We start from the raw sequence: 20,386 nt of genomic DNA, 5'->3' as shown, positions 1-20,386 counted from the left end.
GGGTACCCATTTTACAATGAAAAACCACAAATCGGCTACGCTGTTGGTGTGCACATGTTCAACTGCAGCTTCAAGGACTCCGACTATCTCTCTCTTAAAGCGATAACAACACTGGCGCAATCAAACTATGAATTTCCTGACGTGTCTTTAGAGATTGCATTGCCTTATTTTCGCAAATAAGATATTTAAACACACACAACCTAGTTTTCACAGATCTTCATAGCGATTGGACTTTCACTGTCAACAAAGTAAAACGAATAATGACACTCTGGGCCATTAGAGAGCTAGCGACAAAGCCTGTTTTTCTATTTTATGTAGTCAGTCAAATGTGTTTCAAATAGAGACGGTAACAGTTCCTAAACAAGAGAACGGAGGCACATTGTAACTTAAGCATAACGCGTAACAACCGCATTTTAACGATTAAGATTGTAAAAGGACAAAGAAATTTATGGCTAGATTTACTCTACAAATTTCTGTGCACCGGAGCCCTAATGCGAATCTATGTTCAATCAGTGCAGATCAACGGACAATTTCAGTGCATTCCACATTGATGCGGTTATATTTTAAAGTCTTTTACACCACATATCCAGATCGCTGCCAACCAAAAAAATGGCGTTTGTCTCCAGCGCCAGCATCATGAATAGGAAACGTCCTGTCGTTCGGGGTCGCTGCGAACCATTGGGGTGGGATCGCCGCATTTAGATTTAAAGAAAGAGGTTTATATCAAACCTAAATGCACAAGAAATGAACCCATTCGCTCCTGGCTACTACCAAGCTGTGCAAGTCCATGAGTTTAAATGAAGTTTTAAACGCCCGGCATCTTTAACAAAAACGAGTTCCTGCTGTCTCCCTCTGCTTGGTACATTTAATGGTGCATTGAAAATATGCAGATGAGCAGGAAAAACAAACGAAGCTCGTTTGTAATAAATAGCATTCAACACATGAGGAAAAGAGAGTTATACAGTTATAAAACATGGCCAAACCACATATGATATTAACATCCTTTACTTTAATTCCCTTCCATAATCACTGGGCGACTAGGTATCGTGTTTGGAGTGTTTTACGCAGGAGCCGGTAATAATTTTGCCGGCGGACCAGATTGCCCACTGACAGTTAAAACCAACGAATTGTGGAACTGCTAGCCAAACTTCCAATTTTTAAAGATATCGCTGAAACGGGAATGTGAGGAGAGAAAACCCAACCCTCTCCAAATGGTCCAAACTGAGGCGGTCTTGTCTCCTTATCTTGTGAACCATTTGAATATCCCCACCAAGAATAATATCCATCTGCATTTGTTCAGTATAAAGCTCTGCACAATCATTATTATTGATTGATTGATTAATATACATATTAATACATGCTTGGATAAATTACATCCTGGAACCGAAAATATCAGACTTGCAAGGCCACAAATATCACCTTATGATTGGCCGTGTGGAACGTGCTTACATTCGCCATCTCATATGTTAAATTATGTTTTCTTAAATTATAATTTACATCTGATCAAGCCACCTGATGAAACAACGCAAACATACTATAAAGTAGACCATGCAGTTTATCAGCGCCTTTATATTCTTCTGCCACTAAACAGAGAAATAAGTTGAGCAATACGGAATCAATTCTTCAATCAGCCATAACTTCACAGAAACGACCCACGAACTTCAACCTTCATTACACAATGTACAGTTATTTGGTGTCTATATATATATGTAGTGCGTGGGTCCTGCTCATCTGCATATTTTCAACGCACCATTAAATGTACCAAGCAGAGGGAGACAGCAGAAACTCGTTATTGTTAAAGATGCCGGGCGTTTAAAACTTCATTTAAACTCGTAGACTTGCACAGCTTGGTAGTAGCCAGGAGCGAATGGCTTAATTTCTTAAGTTCGTGGGTCGTTTCTGTGTCGTTTCTGTGTGTGTGTGTGTGTGTGTGTGTGTGTGTGTGTGTGTGTGTGTGTGTGTGTGTGTGTGTGTGTGTGTGTGTGTGTGTGTGTGTGTGTGTGTGTGTGTGTATAAATACACAGACAGACATACACACAGCCACATACATATATATACCAAATAATACATAGTATTATGAAGATTGAAGTTCGTGAGTAAATAGAGTATACACACACACGCATATATATATACACACACACACACACACATATACACACACACGAACACACACACACACACATATATATATATTAATGTATATATACATATTTATTTATATATGCGTGTGTATGTGTGCGCGCGCGCTTGTGTGTGTGTATATATATACACACACAAGCGCGCGCGCACACATACACACGCATATATAAATAAATATGTATATATACATTAATATATATATATGTGTGTGTGTGTGTGTATGTATATATATACATACAGTACATACACACGCGTGCGTACACACACACATACACACACACACACACACACACACACATACACATATTTATATATTTATATATATATACACGAATTTCTGTACATTATTAATTCGCCTTTCTTCCCACGTAGGATGCTGGATTCTCAGAAGTAGACAAGTTAATCCAACAATTAGCCCCAACAACGCAATTCCACAACTATATATTTAGCATTGAGGAAAGTATACAGAATTTGAACGAGTTAACATGCCATGTTATTTGATTGCACAGACGTTATGTTACCATCTATGCATGTATCGTATTGGAGATAATTAGACAATTTGATTCCTCGGTTCATCTTCAAAAACAATGCTCACCAGGCCTTGTTTGAGCCACCATCCTTCTGCAACACGTTGATACATATATACAATTTTATTTCTTCGTCGCAAATGCCAGCGACTCCACTTTTGTTTATTTAAAATCCAAAAGTTTGCGATGTCAATAACTGGGGTAATTCAGGCAGTTTCTTGTCACTGCGATCAAACAGAAGCCCAACAACATGAAACTACCTAAGTCACTCAACAGTTCAATTTCGCTGGCGCCAGTGCCTGGTCCTAACGGGCCGAACAGTAAAATAAAGACCAACTATGCAAAATATGCTTCTGCTGGATACGGTTATTAAAACATCAAATAATAAAAGCAAATAATTATAAGAAATGTGAAGATAGGTGATTAAATATGAAAGTCAATGCCTGCTCAGGAATCCTGTCTAACCATTTTGAATTGTTCTAACAGTGTAGACCGTAGCGTGTTAATCTTACTTTGTCTGTGCCATGACACTATAGGTCGGCGTAGCCACAAACCTCACTAATCTGCTTCAATACCGCAGGGATGAGTCAACATTTCACCTTTTAAGCTGATCACCGAACTGTTGACATCAACTAATTTGGAAAATATTAAAGTTCAAATTTCTACAAAGTCAAAGTCTTAGTAACCATTCTTATAAAATGTCGCTGCAGAATATATATATATATGTATCTGACGTGACAACAATGTCCTACCATTTTCCTCACGTTTTCCAAAATCTTGAAAGCCAAGTTATCCAGTTGTCAAGAAAAGAGAAGGATGACCATTTCCTGATCTCAAAGCTATGTCTTGTGGCGTGCCGTTCACAGCCAAACTGCCCAAGTCCAACAAGTCCTACATGACAGCAGCTTGCCAAACACATTTAGCTGCCATAAAACCTTACAAATGTAGACGTGTTTGTCCATGGAGCATCGTCGGTGCCCACAGTCAGGTTACGACCGTCTCGATGGTATTTAAATCGCCGACACCGGATACCAAATACATTTCAAACTGCGAGGGATTGCTTTGGGGCTGGGAAAATCACAATTCTCTGTCTTTTTTTCCCCTCTCAACTACCAAGTTGTCCATTTCAGGTCAATTTCACGGGTCCACAATCAGCCAACCACGGTGCATGATATACACGAGTCAGGCTTCAAGGGAGAGCCACTAAATAGCCCCAATAAATTTAAGTAGATTTGAAAATATTAAATAACAAACAATTTTTGAAACTACAGAAATGCAGACAAACACTGTTTTTTTTAAATTTGTGTTTTAATATTGACCTGTAACAATGCCTAGGAAACGATGCAACGACTTCAAGCCGTGATATATACAGAATATGCTTTACAGAAGAAAGTCGTTGCATTGGTTGACCAACATGAAAACAAAATACTTCATCTAAACACCGAGGAGTGGGTTTTCATATTGATCAAGTACTAACACTCCCTTTTTTTTATCCCCGTCTCTTGCAAGGACGTTGTGCAGAGTTCAGAGTGCTTGATTATAAACAAGATGCGATGGACACAAAGTTAATAATCTTTGGTATAACAATTCTTTTTACACTATTTTTAAAATAAATATAACATTTTAATCCAACGTTACACAGTTCGTATCTGACAAACCTCCACCACCTGAAAAACGAATTGAGACGACAGGATCATGCTCTTTGCACGTGTTAAATGTCAGATATTTTGATGAATGTTTATAAAACACAATGTATTAATCAATACAAAACACGGTTTATGTAGAATGTCCACTAAAGGTGTAAGAGGCCTAATCAGCACCGATAGTATATTACATGCTGAGTTCTCCTCAATTACTCTATGGCCACGTGATCACTGCTACAGATTTTTTAATAGAGTCCTTCATTGGTTTTACTTTTCATTAGCATTGTGTGTACATATTTTAATTTGCCGATGTAAGTAGTCTGCAAATAGAATTAAAATTTCGCTTTAAGTTAGTGGTTTCTCAAATTGTTTTACGTTTGGTCGGAGCTCTTCACTCGGCGTGGAGCAGTGTGAGAAAGGAAAGCTAAACTTGAAGCTCAGACTTGTTAAACATTTAGTTCCCCAACGTGAGGTCCAGGATGCAAGGGGGAAAAGTGTAGGTCACCAGCAGTTTGCAATAAAAATGAAATTAATAGCTACCGGGAGTCTTTACAAATTGTTTTGGGTTTTAGGAGATATGTGCCAGGTGTGCATGTTTATTCGTGACTGATTTTAGCCTCTTTAAGTCAGTCAAAGTAACACTGCCAGAAAAAAACCCAGAGGGTAAATATTCTTTTATATATCAATCATGAGTTCAATCTTGTTACTTGCTCCTTTCGTTGTACTAACTAATATGTTTTAAATTAACGTGTTGCAGAATCTAAGTTAATAGAAATTTCCAGACGTTGAACCGCGTCAATTATGGAATGTTGTGTTAACCTCGACGGTAGTCCGCATGATCCCAATGCGATTTTAGTTTTAAAACTTCAAGTCGTTTCGTTCTTCGAGACGTTTGAATACGCTGCCCAAGAGAGCGGCGGAGAACGAGTTACTTGGTATATTCTAGTCAAGGGTCAATTGAGCTTTAGATATTAAGGGAGTCAAGGGATATGGGATTAGTGCAGGAAAGTGCGCTGGGATAAAAGATCAGCCATGACTTCATTAAATGGTGGAACAAGCGCCAGGGGCCTAGAGGCCTACTCTTATTTCTTTTGCCCTGAACGCCGAACAGACGCGCGTTATAATCTTACTTAGAACGGCATGCACTGAATGCCTCGTTGTTTCGTTGTCCCATGCACTTCTATTTAACTTCATGGGATATGTTTGGGTATATCTGGAGTCCTCCAGGAAAAATGTTTTAATGTACAAGTTCGTACTTGGGACTTGGTTGGGGGGGGGGGGGGGGGTGTTTACTGAAAGAATATGGGAATAACTGAAATAATTTATAATTAATGTCCACACAATGACCAGCGTCTCTCACATCTGCTCCACGCTCATGGATTATATATTTATATTTACCTTTCTGTCCTCCTGTGTAACTTACAATAAAAGAAAACGAGATGAAACCGAAGATAAGTAAAATAAATACCACAAATTTAATTTGGTGAGCCACATCCTTTGAATAACCACGCGTCCATGGCTCCCAGTACTTTGATGGTCTGTTGATTTATACTTTATAAACGCTTCAGATACTTTTGCGGGCAAAATATGCCAGAAGCTTATATGGTGTTCTCGTCCAACTGTCAATTCTCTATGTCCTTCACTAAATGGAAGTTCCCTTAAAATAATAAGTCTTCTAAGCATAATACATAAATGCTGAATTAATAAAAAATAGTTTATAAGCACCTAAAAGAAGAAAACGAACAAAAAAAGCCCGATGTGTTATTGACTTCTTGGGTTTTTGCTTTACGATTCATTCGGCACGACTATGAGAAATGATGCTACATGAATCATGACAATTAATGTTCTCCTGAACGGGAACAGAGTCTTCAGCGTTTGTTAAATTTGTTTTGCAGAAGGTAAGCCCATTGGGTTGAAATTACAAGTTCGCAATGCCACCATTTCGCCTTCCTCTGAAGTTTCTCCAAGTAGTTCTGGTGACTAGACCTGAACTTGTAACTCGTCCCAATGTCTAGCAAATCCCCCCCTCCAACCTTTCCCCCTCCCCTCCCCTTCCCCATCTTCCAATGCTGTTGTAGTATTCGGATTCCTCCACGACATTGTTCGTCGTCTCTTCTTTAATCAAATCAAAGCATCGTGACGTTTTCAGATGGGGAAAGCAGTTGATATTTCTCGAATCCTGTGCTCTCGGCTCATCTTTTTCAGCTTCATTCTTCTGTTTTGAAACCAGATTTTGACCTGCCTGTCGGTTAGATTCACGCCTCGACTGATCTCCAGGCGGCGCTCTCGAGTCAAGTACATGTTAAAGAGAAACTCCTTTTCCAGTTCCAGAGTCTGGTACTTGCTGTACGGACAACGTTTCTTTCTTCCTCCCTTCGCAGTCATCCAGTTTGTCGTACTCTCGGTCTTCGCGCTTTCTGTCAATCGGGAAAAACAAATTGTCAAATGACCTGATGAATTATCGGCTTTCCCTATTTTACCGCCAACAGTGTAATACCCAGGAGCTTCAAAGAGCTTTCTGACTAGGGAGCGGGGAGTGAGTCAGAATTTCAGCTCATTGTTTACTGGGGGGATATGAACCCTTGATATTTTCCTTCATCCCCATCATTGAATGCTATAGACGATTGTGAAACCTCGCGGCCATTATACTGCATTGCTGGAGTACAACTTTGCGATCAACAAAATATATTCCAGCGTTACTTAAATGGGGAGATTGCTCATAGACGAATAAGCACAGCCAGTGCCTACCTAACTTCAAATTGAAATGTTATATTGAATGCATATTGCATCGAACATGCGATTTCCGGTAAGACTGGGAATCAATGGGAGTGAATGAACTGTAAAGGGAAATATCAAAACCAATGCCCACTGCACTGTGCCCTATTGCTATTGCCAGGACCTTCCACGTCGACTGCAAATAGACTTGAAATCTTAATAGCTGCTCTGTGAACGTCGTTATGCTTACCCCGCAACGGATAGAATTTTGCATTAGCAGGAAATAAAATTTAATTAATGGCATAAACACCCTGGTTTACAAGTTTAAGATCAAGAGGTTTATACCCTGCAGATATCTCGCTAAAATCTATTAAACACCTACCAACTTGCAAAATGCAATGCTGCTGGATTCTTTTAAAAGTGAGTTCTCACCTTACAAAATAATCTTTAAGTCCCATAATGTATTTGCATGAAATTTTCACGTTAACGTTTTATATAAGGGAGAGAAAGTAACTCCCTAGCAGCGAGCGAGAAAGAAATTAAAATATGGACACACATTCTTTTCAACCGAGGCATCAGGCTACTTGGAAAACATTTTATTTTTCTTTCTTTAGTTAAAACTTCCATATTTATTTTGTTAGTTATAATGCCAAAAGGTGGTGCAATATTTTGCCATTCGCTAAGTTGTTCACAGTACGTTGATGAAACTCACAATGCTGAAACGTAAAGTCATGCATTTCAAAACAGCGAATTTTCTCTGCCTATCGTATTGCTTGAGCTAATTCGCACTATTAAATGCATCTGCCGATGCGGCGTTATATTGGTATGCGATACATTATTGTGACGATTGGCAAATTGTAGACACAGGACTTATCCATGTTTTCCACCATCTGTGTAGTAAAAGTTTGTTATGCATGATAAATATTAAATGTAATAACGAAATCCTGTCAACTGTATACGTTTAGATAGTTCTAAGAGAGGACATTACAAAGGGCCTAGATGACAACGAAACATCAATGGTAATTTCATTGGTCTTAACTATAGTCGTACAGAGAGTACAATCTTAATTTTGAAACACAGGAATAAACATTATGCCACGTGGGAAACACGCCATTTTTGCATATACAGTTGCTCTGAGTTAATGTCCCAGAAAAAAACTGATACCATTTTTTAAAACGTCGACAGATCACGAAATGGCGCAGAATGAGCAACAGGGTTCTTCTTTTCCCCGAAAGCTTTCAATCCGGAACAATCCGAATGTCGCTGCTGAACCTAAACGCAAATGGTTAATGGTTGACCGTGACCTTGCTGAGAATTCAAAAACTCTTATAAAAAAATCCATCACGCTAAGTTTCATATTACAATTCCCAATATTTAACGCAATAATTCCGGATATTACATTCCTCAAGTATGTTTATAAAGTTACACAAAACGTCGTTTAATACAAGCCTGTGTGCGTGGACTGATATTGAAATAACTGCAGCGCATTACGAATGTTCCTTCTGCATATTGTGGCGACAGATAATATGAAATACATGTCAACTTGTGATATTTTCTTTTTAATTTCATACATAGAAGCACATGTTTAAAATTCTAACATTTCCTTCACCTGTTTACCAAATGAGATAAAAGTTTCAAAAGAAAAACAAAACTCAGATATTGATGGTCTGGCATCTTCTAGGCTTCTCCGATACTTTTATCTTACAGATAGTGCGCTGTTCATTTCACGTAACTTATGTCGTGAAGAAGAGCTTAGTTATTCAACTAACTTAATTAATTAAGGGTGCTTCCAACAACGCAGGGATTACATGCTGTGGGTGCCTCTCCGGTCCTAAGTTAAAATCACAAAAAGACTCATTTGACTAAGTGTTCAGAGTGCCAAGGACTTGAGATGAAATACGCCAAAGCAGAATCGAGAGTTAAAAATTAAAATGGATTGCAGAGTAGTTTGTTAATTAATTACAGCATAACGTCTGCTAACAAAATGCTGGGAAATCTCAATTGATAGTGATTATATGTTTGAACTATATTCATAGTTTAAGTCTTGTCAACTATTCTAAATGAATAATAACAACACGTATTGCAAATGAAGAACCAACGAATACATTTAAATCGAATCATATCGTCGCATTACACTTTCCGTTGTTATTAGCATGGATTGTGTCTTTCAAAATATGTGGAATTCCAATTCAATTAAAAAGTAGATCTTCATTAGCAGCTATCTAATATCATTAGACTCTTTGTGTGAAACTGATATTACTTCAGAACAGTAAAGATGGCGCGAGTTTGTCATTAAGTTTAGTTTTTCTTTTTATGTATTTCCATTAAAAAATAGAAACCGGGAAGTCACATAATCTCCAGAAATGTGGCATGCCAGCTGTTCTATGCAGCACACGTTTTGCTTATGTTTTTAAACAAAGCATTTCTGGACGATATTGCTCTCTGCGGAATTATATTCAGCCAGCGATGAGTGATCTCTCAGAGAACAGTCCAACGATTCATTCGTTCTAAAGTAAACAGAAGAGTCGTATCAAATGAAGATGCTTGTTAGTAAATGGTAGCAATGCCCAGGCAGGTCAATATGTCGTTCGACCAAAGATCTTTAAGTCGGAACTTCCCAGCATGTAGCTCGATTGGACTCCTCATTTAACTTACGTTCTTGCACCAAATATTATCAATAACTTTCACGCTCAAAATATCAATTAGAAATTAGAAAAAGTTCAATGTCTCTTCCTAATTATCAGCTAATTTGACCTGAAAGGTTTATTTCTTGTATATCTCGTCTGACAAGGGATACATCAGGCCGAGGTACAATACTTTGACTCAGATTCTAAGTGTAACGTGTAACTAACATGTCTCACATTTCCATAACAATGCTAACATTTCTATACGCCATTGTGACTTGATGTCTAGTTTGGTCTCTTGGTTTGTGACACCCGATTATATGGGTAAACACTCAATAAAGTCAGTGTCTGAAGGAAAGAGCAGCCTATCCCTTCGACATATATTTAGGTCTCAATATCACACAGGGAAGACCAGACACAAACAAGGAACTAACCATTCAACCCGTTAGAGATCACCTTTTTATTTATTACAAAGGATTTGCCGAGTCGTGTTGAAATGGCTTTGTTTTGGAGTTTTTTTTACTACTTTGGTGTGTGTGAGTGTAATGGAGGAAATCCGTTTTGGTAGATCCCTATTAGTTGCAACTTCCTCTGAGTTATTGCATCCTGGTGTTTACTAACCCTTTCCTCTTGAGAAGTGGTAAACGTTAGCCTGCTTTATATTTTATATTATTGCCTTGCCCTTCCATTAAACACAAGGAAATTCCCAAACAAATGTGCGACGCAATGCCAAGAAAATCGAAAAAGCCAGTTTATTGGCACGAATGAAATTGTTGGCACCAATTGGGGGAAAAAAACGCTGTTTCAGATATCTTGGAAAAATAATATATTTGTCGATGCCACACATTTCTTACTAATTTAAGGAGCAGCAAGATTTCATGAAACAACGCAGTAATATCACTGCAGCGCTGTGTGGTGCAATTATTATTTGGCGCCATAATTTAGCTCCATAGCAGCATGCCGACCTTAAGTAAACAGCAGATACTGCCAACAAGCTCATTTTATTTATATTCATCATTTGGAATTTATGGTTGCATCTTAGCACGGTTTGATACACGAGCTATCATTGAGAGGCCGTTGTCTAGTTGCCCATCTTGTTGTTCTCGTGATGCCAGGCTTACGTCCCATCCATCAGCAACCCACAACAAGTCATGCAAAATATTGATGGTCACCAATGTGGTGCTCACAGAGCAGTTCCAAAACCCGACCACTCTCTGTATTTTTTATTTACGCCAATATCCATCCGTGTGTATTAACCTGTATGCATGAACGTCTATAAAACCTTACAGTGTCATTCGAGCTCAACGCTCTTGCTTTCCCACTCGCTCTTTCTGTCACACCTATAAAAACATAAATATATTGACACCAAAGTACGTATAAGTATTCTTGCGAATTTGTGCGACTTTTCACCTTGTTTCTCACTCCATTATATGTACACATGGGCACACGTTTATCTGCTTTATATTTGGAATGATATATGTCTTGTAAGCGTTTAACTATGATCAGTCATTACTGATCATAAAATGTGCCTAAATGTTTGTGGTTACATTAATATGTTGGCACGATCCTCTGTATTTTGGTGACCCAACGCTATTTCATATTAATGTTGCATTTGAAATATCAGCTTTTGGAATTTTTGTTCCAATCCATTCTCAAATAATTCCTGAAAGTCACAATTGCATTTGTTTTGCCTAGATGGTTATTTTTATTGGGGACATTTACAGCAGTTTTTATGCGATTGAGAAATTGCCTGCAGAACAGAAATCTTTCGCTGTTTTGATCTTTAAAAGGGTCACTTAAACGTGTTTGCAATTTACTCTGCCGCAAAGGGCCTGTCCTATAAATTACTCAAGGTATTAATTTGGACTGTGGGTCTTTTGTGTTGTGGACAAAAAGGGTCCTTTACAGCCTAAATAAAGTCACCTTGCGCAGATGAGAGAACTGTTCTGCGTTCCTGCTCCAAATGCGTGTAATTGCTTGCCTGGGTTTCTTTCAAGCTTTTTTACTCACCTTTTGTTTCTCTCTCGGAACGAGCCGGGTCCCCGCCAGGGAAGTCTAAAGTGGGTGTATCTTGTACAAAGTCACTCTGTCCCCCTTCTGTGGGCTTTGCCGGGTTCCTGCGGACGGGGTCGCTCGAGCCGATCACTTTCACGGCCTTTTCACCTGGTTTGGAGGAGGAAGGCGACGTGGCGAAGGAAGAGGTGAAGGGAAGGCTGGAAGTGATCGAGCATGGGGCCGCGGCTGACGGCGGCTGGTTGTAATCCGCGGGTTTGCTGGGTGTGTAGCTCGGTTCTGAACGGAAATAGATGGGGACTGGGACTCTGCCACTATCACTGGTGCACATTTCAGAGATCACCCTCGGGTACACAGACACCTCCGGGGCCGCCTTCGCATGTTTATCCCCGTCCAGTAAACAATAGTTGGCTTCTTCCTTCACGCTGGACGCGAAGGAGTAAGCGTTTATCTGCTGGAGACGGCTGGCGTGGCCGGGTACTGATGGTGTTGCCCACCCTGCCATACCTGACACGTACTGGTGTGGAACCAACCCTAGACCTTGCTGATGGTTCATCTCGTCGTGTTTACGATGACAACTCTGTGCCCCGTAGCCCTGCTCCGATCCAGAGGACAAATAACCCCCAGGATAGTAAGGTCCAGGCTGGTTGGAGCTGATTAAAGCCCTCACTGAAAACGATCTTGGTGTAGAATTCTCCGAACATGACATAGCTGCAGCTTAATTTGTTGAGCAGGGCCAGATGGGGGTGGGGTGGGGGGAAGGTGGTGGTGTGGGGGGGAGGTGGCATTGGAAAAGAAGGTCCTTATCAAACTAACATGTCTCTTGGACTCATCAGACGTCGCCTGTGGACAACTTCCTTTCAAGCGGCCAATCGGAATCCACGAACGCAGCGCCGGCCCCTCCTACCCGACTGGGTTTTGAAATGAGAGGAAAATTGATGCATTTCTGACGTTCAGTAACACCTAGTTACCGTGACAAATACAAGCTTGTTAATTCAGCTTTTACTAACCAAGGTAGTGCGTAATCCTGCCCCTTTTGCCAAACCCCTTCACGTGATTAACGCTTCTCGGGACAACGTTAAGGACAAGAAGTTTACAATTTACAGTCACAGTCAGCTTTTCAGACATTATGGCGACGACAGCATCGCTGAAGGAGCTCTGCAATTTTCCAATCGCTCTTGGTAAAAACGTGATAGAAAGCAACAAACGAGAACATAACGCGAATGTTGAAAGAATCATGGACACAAATACTTTCATTTACATTACAATATCGGCACCTCCAACAATAAGCGTGATGATCAAACTGTAATATACACAACATGCGCATACATATATATCAGTCTGAAGAAGGATCTCGACCCGTAACGTCACCCATTCCTTCTCTCCTGAGATGCTGCCTGACCTGCTGAGTTACTCCAGCGTTTTGTGAAATAAATACCTTCGATTTGTACCAGCATCTGCAGTTATTTTCTGCACTGCATATATATGTAATTTATTGGAAAGTCTGAGTGTTAATGGATGGTTTCAATAAAGCCAGGCAGTTAAATTACATTAACAATCTTACATCGATTGAGCATAAAATTTGTAGTTACAGTAATTGCACTGAAGCTTGATGTATAATTTACTTTCTCGCACAGGCGTGGCCTTGACAGCGAAGTATAAACTTGTTGTATTTGGTAATAGTGGCATATTACGCATAAATGGTAAAATGGTTCGCAAATCTAATAAATGTTCCATGCTCTTTCTACAGACACTGTATGTAACAATGCACCGTAAATGATTTACAACAGATAATACATTTCTGTGCTGGGGTCATTCACTGCCCGGCGTTGTATTATGGGACTGGAATAGGGTTCACGATTCGATCTATCGAGATTTTCCCTTCACGCGGTCAAATCCTTACAATCAGCCACTGAAACCAAGAATATTTCGGTATGTCTTTTCTTATTTACCCATAGTACCCCGAGAGCCTCACGTACTCTGTATTTTTTCAATGGTAACAAAAACAGGATTCACTTTTCAGCTCCATTTTATGTCCTAGTCCTTTCTCTTTGCCCTTTTAAATTATCGAACCCTTCAGACCCCTTATTTGCTGTTTCAGCGATAAAACCGAGTAATTTATTGACGGTTCACTTGCTTAGAACCTGCTATATTTAATTTCATACTTTATTGCAGCACGGCTGGTTCGGGAGCTGACCACCGGCATAAATCAAAATGACAATAAATAAATTAACGATAATCTTGCGGATGTAGCAAATATTTAAAGCACATTCACGTAGTGCTTTCCGAACCAAAACAATCACGGACCAGCGGTATATTTTGCAGAGATCCGCATTAAGGGATCAATTGTTGAACTGTTTATGCATGACTATTAAACCTGAGTTCATGCACACCTAAGGTGTTTATGTAACATCAAATTTCCAGAGCAAACACGTCTTCACAATAAAGTTTGTGTAAGAAGGAACTGCAGATGCTGGTGTAAACCGAAGGTAGACACAAAAAGCTGGAGTAACTCAGCGGGGCAGGCAGCATCTCTGGAGAGAAGGAACGGGTGACGTTTCGGGTCGAGACCCTTCTTCTGAAGAAGGTTCACCATAAAGTTAACGCCAATCTTGTTTTTTTTTTAAAGAACAAGTAAAGTCTATATAGGTTGCGCATGAGCCGACAGTGAGTATTTTAGACCCGTGTAATCTGCGCAAAGAAGCCAACTCCAGAACCAGAAAATCTCACATAATTTTAAAAAAAGTTTCAGTTTTGTAAATCCTCCCCCTGCGCGGACTCATGAATCCAACTGCACATATTTCTGAACACAAATGTTTAAATCCCAACGTTGACAGAGAGGAGTATTTTATGGACATCTGACTAACTGCAGATTTGGCGAAGTTGTCGTTTTCAATCTCAATTAAACCTGCTCTGGTTACTAAAACTAAAACTCCACGCCTTTTTTTTAAAATCTCAAGATGTAATGTAATTTTGCAATGGGATCGATCTCCTGCTTTTTGCTGTTATTGACCCTGACTGGAGTTTGCAGTATCTGCTCAACCCGACAAATATATCACCCACCTGAAATGATTTTTTTTAATGGAGATCAGGGCGCCTGCTATTCATAACCGGGTGATGTTTCAAACCCCCAACAGCAGATTACACTGTGTTATTGCCACGTGTACCAAATACGCCAGGGGTCAATTTCCCTCCACTCAAAACGGCAGCAATAATTCTGCAAAAAAATGACTGAGATACCAATTCCACGAGAATACAGTGAAGGATAATCCCGTATCCTACTTAGACCGAGAGCCCGGAGTATTGTAAGTTGGGCACCGTCTAGGCAAATGTAAAAACCCAATGAAGCGGGCGGACGATGCGTGAGTTAAGGGGTCGGGCTGGGGAACATCACCTATACCTGTGCGTACCAAGTATCTGGCTCGATTGTAATCATGTATTCAAGAGAGAGCTGGACAAAACTCTTGGGGCTAACGGCATCAAGGGATATGGGGAGAAAGCAGGAACTGGGTACTGATTCCGGATGATCAGCCATGATCATGTTGAATGGCGGTGCTGGCTCGAAGGGGCCGAGTTTTCTATGTTTCTATTTATTGTCTTTCCGCTGACCGGTTAGCACGCAACAAAAGCTTTTCACGGTACCCCGTTCCACGTGACAATAAATTAAAGTAAAACTAAGGGTAAGTTAGGGAGTGATATTTCGCAGAGGGTTGAGTTCACTTCATCAATCCCAAACCCTTGAGACTAGTTCTCAGCCAGGCAGCTTAATAACTGAGATTATCTCCTCTCTCATTAGAATAGAGTGCGGTACAGAAGACAAAAATTCACTCGCTCACGCCAATCCCCCTCCCAGTCCGTCCGTCCCCCCCCCCCCCCCCCCCCCCCGTACACAGGCGTTTATCTGCACACACAAGACTACGAACTGTGGAGTAGGTCGGAACGGGCAATAGACACAACTGCGAGCCGGATACACAATTACATTGTGTTATTTATCCATACAGGTACGAAACAAAGACGGCCCAGTTGTTTCGATGGCGCTTGGTTATCCTAATCCATATTGTCTGATAATCGGGCATAAATACGCACTGTAACATGTGACACACGCGGTTATTTATGATAAGTGAGTTTGCTGGAGATGGGCTTTATCCGAAGGACACACCGCTGCAAAACTGTGGATCTTCTCAGGAACGGTAACAGAAATGAATACTGGCGCTCAAATAAAACCTAGGATATTTCATGCAAATTCTATCAAGTAATCAATATTTTAAGAAGATTTATACTGAGGCAGTATACTTCAAGTTCTGCCTCACCGCCCAATAGGGTTAACTAAATTAATAAGGAATGGAATTAAGCATAGGGAATGGAACATTGCTTCGAATGGAAGCCGAAATTCAGAACAATTGTTCGCCATCTGTAATTTTAAAGAGACGTTTAGACGCGAACTTCAAGGTGATCACTGCACTCGGCCTTGGCAAACCGTGTAGCGGTCAGACGAATATCCTGCTGAAAACTTGGATTTACAGAGCAATGCAATACGCAGGACGCCTTTAAAAATAAGTATACTTTTGGCAAAATGTCTGTCTGAGATTTTAGCTTATCAAAATAAAATAAAACACAAGCTACATCTTCTAGGACAAATTTGTGCTTCGTGTATTGTTCCTTCATCTTAATCCAACTGTAGGAATGATCAAAACCGACCTCGGGCTTTCTATGCACCTCAAGGAGTGTACAGAATTCACAGGATTTACGACTACAATTACCAGGCCGGTCAAAAAACGAGGCAGTAATGCGCACAGTTTGGTCTACGGTGCTGGTGGCCAGATGGTGACAAAACGAACCATATATAATTTCAAATTATTTAAATTAGATGCGTGCAGTGGAGATGACCGCAGGAGTAAAAGGAACCGGACTTAAACATTGTTTATGAAAGATTCGCAATCATACTCTCGTATTTGAGCTAAGAAATCGTCCTGGTTAGGGCCAGATTTTCACGGTTGTTAACACTGTTTAATAACGTTTCGTTCAGAATTACCCGTGAGGAAGATGAGGGGGGAGCAACGTTTTGTGTACAGAATATCTACCATAAAATGGCGCCAGGTCCCTTCTAGCTTTGAGAAATTCTTGCAGGAATTACTTTCTTAGGGACGCGCAATAATTTCGAATTCCAATCCATATCGCGTCAACGATAAGTCACCGGAGAAAATCTAATTAATAAAATTTACGAGGAAACTGTAATCGAACACAGATTTACAGAATCCACTATTCAGACCAAGCTGCTTGCTGTGGCTTTGTGTCTGTGCTCACTAGCTCAAAGACTCGCCTCAACCTGGTCTCGCTCTCATTTCACCCCTTCGGTCAGGAACAGGGAACAAGAGTTTGAAAACCGTGACGACCAGGTTCAAGAACAGCTTCTTCCCAACAACCATCAAGCCCTTGAACATTGGACAAGACCAACCTTAACTATGAACTTCTACGGACTGTCTTTGGTTACACGAAGGACTTCGTTTATTACTCTAGTGTTGTGGATATTAACTTATTGTTTTGTTTTTTTTGTTTGTTTATTATAGATTATCTGCCTGTATTACGTTTACGGATACGCAGCAAGTGCGAATTGCATTGTCTCTTTTTCGGTACATGTAACTATTCACATGAGACACGAGACTGCACTGCCGTGCTTTCCTCGTCCACGGCGGGCCAACACCACAACTCTTCACTCTTCACTTTTTACTTTTCCGTATCTCTAGCGCACCGATCTTTCGTTCAAAATCACCCCAAAGAGAACTTCAAAACAAAAATCGGACGCAGGCCACAAAAAAAAACGGTTGACAAATATACTGGATGATGTAGAATATAAATGGGCGACAGGGCATCTAGAGCTTTTAAAGTTTCAGCCCCGGCAAAGAATGTAACATTTATTCAACACCGTTAATAACAATAGTGATTTTATAAATCACAAAGCTAGACAACATGTCGTGGCTTTTTCGTTTCTAGCGTTTTGGGATTTTCCTTCAGGTGTTCAACAATGAAATTCGTCTGTCCTATGTCAGGAAACTGACCGTCGTAAGAGAAAATCTCAGCAGTCTAACAACGCTTTGGAACGCCGACAGAAGAAAATACGAATAGATCGCCAGAACCTGTCTATTTATATACATATAAGTGAACATACATTTCAACATAACGAGCATTAGATGGATTGGTTTGCAACGACTGGAATGTATTTACTCGTTAGAATCAATGGCTGCTATAAGATCAACGCACACCTGTTTTTAGATCGACATAAACTAACAAACTGGGGAAAGGTTGGATTTGATTCCAGGGCCTTCGGTTAATTGCCCGCGATATTTCTGGCCGATCATCACGGAAAATTGACCGTTGGTCTTTTTCAACTCAAACCCAAATGGGAACCATCAAAAATAAGCAAATATTTAGCATGAGGTTCGAATTAAGTTCAGAAAGAAAGGAATTAAACTGGTTTCAGAATCTCGAAAGGACTCGCAGACTGTTCCTGTTTAATTTCTCGTTTAATTCCGGAATCTTACTGAGAGTCTCCGAGAGAAAGAAGAGCGCGATCCAACAAATAAACCATGATCCAATGTCCGCACAATCCACTGACAGTCCATTTCAGGATTGAATAAGCCACAGAAATCACATCGCGTAACTCTCCACTGTAGTTGAAATTCTACGGGTGTCAGGGGTTATTGGAAGAAGGCAGGAGAATGGGGTTAGGAAGGAGAGATAGATCAGCCATGATCGAATGGCGGTGTAGACATGATGGGCCGAATGGCCTAAATCTGCTCCTATCACTTACGACCTTATGACCTTATGAGATGAAACCAATAAAATACACAGAATGATGGTACCTCCATTCAATCCATATTCTAGTGGTAGAAATCAGAAAACGTTATTCAACGTGTACGCAGCTCTTCTTGATCCATCCATCCATTCACCATTCTATCTATCTATCTATCTATCTATCTATCTATCTATCTATCTATCTATCTATCTATCTATCTATCTATCTATCTATCTATCTATCTATCTATCTATCTATCTATCTATCTATCTACCTACCTATCTATCTATCTATCTATCTATCTATCTATCTATCTATCTATCTATCTATCTATCTATCTATCTATCTATCTATCTATCTATCTATCTATCTATCTATCCGCCTCAGTTCGCCAAGATGGCGTGATCTTGTCTTCTCTCCCCGCCGCTGGTTCCTTGTCGAGATATTTATTTTTCTCCTGACTTCTATCTTCTTTCAATAACAACAGACTAATCAAGTACAAGGCTTAGATCAACATGCCATCGTTACCTGATCGGTCCTTTCTTCCAAATCTTTTCAAGCCTCTGACTTATTAGTAACGTATTATCAATAAATGTCAAATCAACCTGTGTTTATGTTAATTCCTTCAAGGTGAAGGTGAGGTCATATTTTCTCTCCAAGTCTGTTCGAAACCCCTCCAGATTTTCAATAAAACTCAGTTACACCTCATTCTACATTCATTTCTTTGAAACTTAAAATTCAGAACAAGAAGCGCGATCGAAAATTTAAGTTTAACAAGAGACCCCAGTGTATTCCAGGAAGTAATACTGCTATGATTTAGCATCCACGTATTTAGTCCGGAAGGACTTTTCATTATTGTTTGTTCCATTATAATTGTCCACCTTGTTTATTCTATATTTATGCCTTTTATGGTCTGGGGTTTCCGACAATAATTTCATTCCCTCTTGTTGCTGAAGATGGGGGGAAATGTATTTTTTCAGAGATATCTCAGGAATATTACAACTTCAGAGAAGTGAAATTAGTCAGCCTGCATAATTGTTTGCCCTTTCGGCTTGTTGCTTATATATCTTTGTTGATTTGTCCATTAATTTCTATCGATCTAGCTTTCTATCTATCCATTAATCTGTCTGCCTGCCTGCCTGCCTGTTTGTCTGTCTGTCTATTTGTACATCTAACTGTCCTTTCCTACGAACTTATGCATTTCTGATATCCAAGTGCAGTATTGTAGCGATCACCACATCACAAAACGCATTTTAATTTATATATACCTCTCTCATGTAATTCTATATATGTATGTGTGTGTGTGAGAGAGAGAGAGAGAGAGAGAGAGAGAGAGAGAGAGAGAGAGAGAGAGAGAGAGAGAGAGAGAGAGAGAGAGAGAGAGAGAGAGAGAGAGAGAGAGAGAGAGAGAGAGAGAGAGAGAGAGAAGGAATTGCAGATGCTAGTTTATCTAAATAGGCAAAAATTGGTGGAGCAACTCAGGGGGTCAGGCAGCATCTCTGGAGAAGGTGGATACATCTGTCCACATTGTCCCGCTCAATTACTCCAGCACTTCCCCTCATAATGGGAATTTCTGAAGGCTTTGTCTGCCTTCCGGATTTCTTTCTATCTGACTTTGACATTGACGCACCGCACGTCATCACCAAATCCCAATTCAACCTATTTTCTATTTGGAAAAATAAAAATCACTTCCCTTCTAATTTTCTATTAAATTTCCGGAGCCTGGAATTGAAATTCTTGGATAAATAACATAGTCATTTTACAAGGTGACAAAGCTCTGTGGCCTGTAGATAAATATAACTTTCTGTTCGGGACAACCATGCACCGGATGTTAACTGTTGGGCGGCTATCAGCCTGAGTTCACCAGCTAAATCAGCGATTGTAAGATCATAATGTAATCAACACGACCAACATTTAAAAATTATTATCTTA

At 40.0% G+C, this 20,386-nt stretch overlaps 1 protein-coding gene across 1 annotated transcript; it reads right to left on the bottom strand.

Moving 5' to 3' along the window:
• Nucleotides 1–6,454: 6,454 nt before the first annotated feature.
• Nucleotides 6,455–12,370, bottom strand: LOC144591322 (homeobox protein Hox-A10-like). Its single transcript, XM_078395561.1, has 2 exons — nt 11,659–12,370; nt 6,455–6,726 (listed from the first exon to the last, which is right to left on the bottom strand). Exons 1-2 carry the CDS (start codon nt 12,368–12,370, stop codon nt 6,455–6,457), a joined length of 984 nt encoding a protein of 327 aa, XP_078251687.1.
• Between the last annotated feature and the right edge of the window lie 8,016 nt (nt 12,371–20,386).

This window comes from Rhinoraja longicauda, unplaced genomic scaffold, assembly GCF_053455715.1.
Source record: "Rhinoraja longicauda isolate Sanriku21f unplaced genomic scaffold, sRhiLon1.1 Scf000861, whole genome shotgun sequence".
Lineage (NCBI taxonomy): Eukaryota > Metazoa > Chordata > Chondrichthyes > Rajiformes > Arhynchobatidae > Rhinoraja > Rhinoraja longicauda.
This window is presented reverse-complemented; position numbering and strand designations above follow the sequence as displayed.

Bases quoted from the DNA above. Each gene is read 5' to 3' on its own strand.
- LOC144591322 (XM_078395561.1), bottom strand. From the start codon at position 12,370: ATGTCATGTTCGGAGAATTCTACACCAAGATCGTTTTCAGTGAGGGCT. The intron at 6,727-11,658 runs GTGAGTAAAAAA...CCCGATTGACAG, and splicing joins TTCCGAGAGAGAAACAAAAG to AAAGCGCGAAGACCGAGAGT.